The following is a 5,652-nucleotide window of genomic DNA, read 5'->3' on the forward strand; positions in this document are numbered from 1 at the left end:
TTTGACTGTAATCAAGACTACAAAAGAATCAGTCTCAATTCAGGGTTTTCCAACTTGTTTTCATGCTGTGCTCTACAGTTTCGAAGTGTTTTGCTTACATACAAGAATCGTCTGATGGCTGAAGACGTCAGTGAGGCTGGACATCTTTAGTTCCCAGTGCATATTGTTCTGCCTAGTTGCTAAGTTTGGGTGAAGAAAACAAGCTGGGAATGATGATTTCACAGAGTCTCTGACACTGTTCCTGATGTCAAATAAAAGTTCAGCACCATCTAGGGAAGAAAAGAAAAAAAGAAAAGAAAGGAAAAGAAGCTTATTACAGCTTTGAAATGAAAGATGTTTAGACTGGCAAATCTCTGAAGATGCTGATAATGTTCCAGTTCAGCCTTGTAATTCTAAACAGTGAGTAAATCAGGAATTGCATGACTACCTGAGCAATGGGCAGGAGGAGGAGGTTTCATGGTATAGAATGTTTTCAGCGCCCGCAAAGTACTGCTGTCCTGTCGGATTCCAGAGTACGAGAGACACTTTTGGGATGACCCTGGGTCCTAACAATCAGAGCCATTGAACAAGCAGTGTAAGACAGAGATTCAGTTCATCCTGCAACTGCACTTTAGATACTAAATGGGCAAGATAGAATCTAAAGAGACCAGCAAAGAGAGAGAGAGAGAACTATAAATGAAACTCCTTAGTGTTAAAATTAGTCTACTACAAGAAAGGACTAAAAGTTTTGATTATTGAGGAATTTTATTCATAGTAAAAAACTGAGAAGAGCAAATGGTTTCCTCAAATTATAAAGGTAAGTAATTTTTATGTTCTCTACTAATACTTTAAATAGGTACAAAATCTATTTTGCATGTTTTAGATATTCATTCATATATATGAATATATATATGTATATATTTCATTCATTCATATATATATATGTATAATTATTTCAGAAAAGAGACTAAGTATTGTCAAATATGTCTTCATATAAAATGATTAAAATCATCTCATTGTCCACTTTTAGGAAAGACAAAGATAAACTTACTTTGTACTTGAATTTTCATATTAATGATAAATATATCGTATTTAAGGCAGGCTGATAAAAAGAATGTTTCAAATGCATCAATGTTCAATCAGTCAATTGTGTACACTAGGTGAAGGAATTGTAGTAGCACATGCTAATATTTCTAGTATTCCTTGGGCTGAGGCAGGCAGTTTGAGATCAGACACAAATAAGATCTGGGGAAATGCAATGCCTGCCTGCCTCAATCAATCCATCCCCAGTAATCCAATAAAGCCAAATGTATAATGTGGTATATGTGTCTAGGGTTCTTTTGTAGTAGCAAGAGGTCCTGGTGTGGCCACATTCATTATCTCTTCCTCTCTCTCAAATAATTTTTATAGACACAGACAAAAGCCAAGGTTTGTAGATAGGTTAAAGATGGATGCAACATGGGACTTACTTTTTGTAAAAACAGAGAAGGGTAGATTTTAAAATGGAAGCAAAAATCAGAACACAGCTATCTTCTCAGGCAAATCATTTTTATAAAGGAATAGGTATGTATATTAGGAAGCAGCAAGTAATTAGTTTTCTGAAACTTGTCTAGAATTAGAAGTCTAATTTTTTAGACTTCTGGTTTCTAGTTTTCAAACACGGATGTACATATACCTAGGCATAGTGGTTAAATTGTACTGATATGTTTGAAAGGCCATAGTTGACGCTAATATGCAGAAAAGTTTGGGCAAAACAAAAGTGCTTTAGGAAGATGAAATGAGATAAGACAAATCCGTTATGATGAACAAAATTTCTGCTCAAAATAAGTCAGTGACGTTTTGTAAAATTGTTAGAGAGGTTGAAATGTTTTAAGAAATAGAGATTAAAAATTGTAATTGTTTCAACTTAAAAATTAGAGATGAATTACTTTTTAAAAATCACAGGAATGGGGGAATATACTAGGGAAGGAAGGATTCAGTGCAGAGAGGATGGTTGGGAATCCAAAGGGGTGACAAGAATCAACAAAAATAAATTGTGCTTGAAAATACATAATAAAATACATAATGAATCTCTGTATGCCAACTAATAAAATTAGAAATAAAATAAATAAAAATCATAAGAATTGATTAAATAGAGTGGTAAGGTACTTGTATAATATAAGTAATGTATTTAGGAGCAGTTTCAGATTTTCATATGAACTTTAGTCTCTGCATTTTAAAAATATTTTTATTTATTTATCTGCAAGGACAAAGACAGAGAGAGAGAGAGAGAGGGAGAGAGAGAATGAGAATGAGAATGGGTGTGCAACAGCCTCCAACCACTGCAAATGAGCTTTACTTTATGTATCTGGATTTACTTGAGTACCAGGGAATTGAACCTGAGTCATTAGATTTTGCAGGCAAGTGCACTAACTGCTAAGCAATCTCTCCAGCCCCTTGTCTTTAGATTATTTAAAAAAATATTTTATTTACTTATTTCAAGAAGAGAGGGACAGAGAGAGAATGGGCACATCAGGGCCTCTTGCCACTGCAAACGAACTCCAAATGCATGCACCAGGTGCATCTGGCTTTACATGGGTGCTGAGGAATCAAACTTGAGTCATTAAGTTTTGCATGCAAGCATCTTAACTGCTGTGCCATCTTTCTAGCCCTGTTTTTTAGATTTTAAGTTTATTGAATCCTTCAGCTCAGTAAAAATAAGGGGCCATCTTAGGTGAATTAAAGTAAGGTACAAAGTGGAGTCTATGATAAAATAGTACACAATCCCAATAGATAAAATAATAGTAGTATTAGCATATTAAAATTAAATCATGAAGAGTTTAGATAAGATCATCTCTCAAAACCCTTTCCCTGGGCTGAAGAGATGGCTTAGTGGTTAAGGTGCTTACCTACAAAGTCAAAGGACCTCAGTTTGATTCCCCAGGACCCATGTAAGCCAGATGCACAAGGTGGCACATGCATCTGTAATTTGTTTACAGTGGCTGGAAGCCCTGGCACTCCCATTCTCTCTCTGTCTCTTTCTCTGTCTCTCTGTCTCTCTCTCTCTCTCTCTCTCTCTCTCTCTCTGTTTCTCCCTGACTCATTCACTCTCTCAAATAAATAAAATAAAATAAAACCCTTTTCCTGTTAACATTACATGGTTGTACTTACTCTGAATGATAATTGCAACACAAATATAAAATTTAAACAGGTTAAGGTTGGGCTGATTCAATGATACTGGTGTATTATTTGCAGTCTTTTGGAAATAAGCATTATTGCAATTATTTTGTAATATGCATCAAAAGGTCACCAATACCTATATGTTTCCATAAACATTTTATAATGGAATATTTCTTCAGCATATTGTTTAAAAGCTTACTTAAGAGTAAATGTTTTAGATATTTTAAGCCACAGAAATATATTGGCACAAATTTATAAACTAGATATATGTAGTTTATGACAATAAGTTATTTAATGACCTGTTTGAAATCTGTACATCCTTTGGGTGCAAAATTGAAAAAGCAGGGAATTTTGAATTATAATAAAATTATGTCTTTCAAATTTCTACGTACATAATAAAATTGTATGTTTTCATAAATTCTTGAGGAATTTTCTTTTACTTTCTAAAGAATAAAATGCTCTCTAGATGGTAGAGAAGGTACAGGAAAATAAATCTTTACGAGACATACAACATTATTTCATACATGTTAACATACATAATTATCTTGACATATTATTTTGAAGCTATAATCAAAATATTGATTCAAAATGTTTGATATAGTTCACACTATATCATTTCTGATCAATATTATTCTCTTTATTTTCTACATTTAGAAATATTATTCTGTAAGTAAAGTCTTTTCCCCCAGAGGAAGAAGGAAAACATTACCTGAAAGAGATTTAACCTGAGTGTTTTTCCAACAACGTGACATGCTCAGTTCAAGAAGGCACTGAGAAACTTTTATTAGAATAAAAAAGGATATGAGAAATGCTGTTTTACACTTCAAATGCAGGACAACCCACATCTTCAAGAATAAATGGCTGAAGTAAATGTCAGCTATGTCACTGAATTCATCCTCAAGGGTATTACAGACCGGCCAGAGCTCCAAGCCCCTTGCTTTGTGATATTTTTGGTTATCTACCTAGTAACGGTGCTGGGCAATCTTGGGTTGATTGCTTTAATCAGGATTGATTCCCGACTTCACACACCTATGTACTTCTTCCTCAGTCACCTAGCCTTCGTTGACTTGTGTTACTCCTCCGCAATTACACCAAAGATGATGGCGAACTTTGTGCTGGAGTGTAACACAATTCCCTTCCATGCTTGTGCTACGCAGCTGGGTTGCTTTCTCACCTTCATGATCACTGAATGCTTCCTGTTAGCCTCCATGGCCTATGATCGCTATGTTGCCATCTGCATCCCCTTGCATTATTCAACACTGATGTCAAAGAGAGTCTGCATTCAATTAGTGGCAGTTCCTTATATCTACAGTTTTCTGGTTGCCCTCTTCCATACCATCATCACTTTCCGCCTGACTTACTGTGGCCCCAATGTCATTAACCATTTCTATTGTGATGACCTTCCCCTCCTTGCTCTGTCCTGTTCAGACACACACGTAAAGGAAGTTCTGATTTTTGCTTTTGCTGGCTTTGATATGATCTGTTCCTCTTCCATTGTCCTCACCTCCTACCTCTTTATTATTGCTGCCATCCTGAGGATCCGCTCTGCCCAGGGGCGACGCAAGGCCATCTCCACCTGTGGGTCCCATATGGTGGCTGTTACTATTTTCTATGGCACACTGATCTTCATGTATCTACAACCCAAATCAAACCATTCCCTAGACACAGACAAGATGGCTTCTGTGTTTTACACTGTGGTGATTCCCATGTTGAACCCCCTCATCTATAGTCTAAGGAACAAAGAGGTGAAGGATGCATCGAAGAAAGCCGTATATAAAGGTTGTGAGATATTAAAAATATTAAAATTAAGAAAATAATGGTGTAATGTTTTATTAAACACACCCAAGAAATAAGTAAAACCTTTTCTTATGATTCTTTCCCAGTCATCTGAAAATGTACTTGCTACTTTAGCAGACTTTGATATTTTCTATGAGGATGCAAGTACATCTTGGAAAATCAATACATTTGATTCCTGTTTGCCTATGGATATGATGATAAACACCTATAAACCTATCACTTGTGAGGAAAGGACAACTGATTTTTGAGGTCAACATGGCCAATGTGGTGAGAACCTGTCTCAAACAAATGAATGTTCTCTTAAGGCATTTCTGGTTTTGACACCACTTAATCCATGTTCAAATATTTAGTACAAATGCATTTTGAAAAAAAAAGCAAAAAAAAAGTGTGTTTTATTGGGACTTTAGCTCAAGATGGGGAAATAATATGACATACTTATTTTCCAGGAGTATTACATTGGTTAATAGTTAGGAAATGCTTATAAAACTATCCAAGGATAGTAGCTGTTTTGTTCACTATCACATATATGAATGTTTTTGACAAAGCACTATAGAAAATTCACTGGGGTTTTGGTGGCTTTAATTCATTGTGATGGTGGAAACCTGCTTGAGGTTGCTATTATATTCTAAGTGCTTAACCAAGTAGTGCTACTTAGTGCAATCACATAAACCTAAGAGGTGCGTAAGGTCTCAGGTAGGGCTGTCAGTTCCCTAAAAG

General features: G+C 35.5%; 1 protein-coding gene and 1 non-coding gene across 2 annotated transcripts; both read left to right on the top strand.

Annotated features, from left to right (window-relative positions):
* Positions 1-205: 205 nt before the first annotated feature.
* On the top strand, positions 206-267 carry LOC123457806. The gene has a single exon (XR_006635170.1). It is a non-coding gene; the product is annotated as a small nucleolar RNA SNORD52 (small nucleolar RNA).
* A 3,728-nt stretch (positions 268-3,995) lies between these two features.
* On the top strand, positions 3,996-4,955 carry LOC101606133 (olfactory receptor 1038). The gene has a single exon (XM_004667745.2). The coding sequence runs from the start codon at positions 3,996-3,998 to the stop codon at positions 4,953-4,955; it is 960 nt and encodes a 319-aa protein (XP_004667802.1).
* Positions 4,956-5,652: the final 697 nt, after the last annotated feature.

This window comes from Jaculus jaculus, chromosome 1 (genome assembly GCF_020740685.1).
Source record: "Jaculus jaculus isolate mJacJac1 chromosome 1, mJacJac1.mat.Y.cur, whole genome shotgun sequence".
NCBI classification, from domain to species: Eukaryota; Metazoa; Chordata; class Mammalia; order Rodentia; family Dipodidae; genus Jaculus; species Jaculus jaculus.

What these genes read in the sequence shown, in the direction of transcription:
- LOC101606133 (XM_004667745.2), top strand. Translation starts at nt 3,996, where the DNA reads ATGGCTGAAGTAAATGTCAGCTATGTCACTGAATTCATCCTCAAGGGT.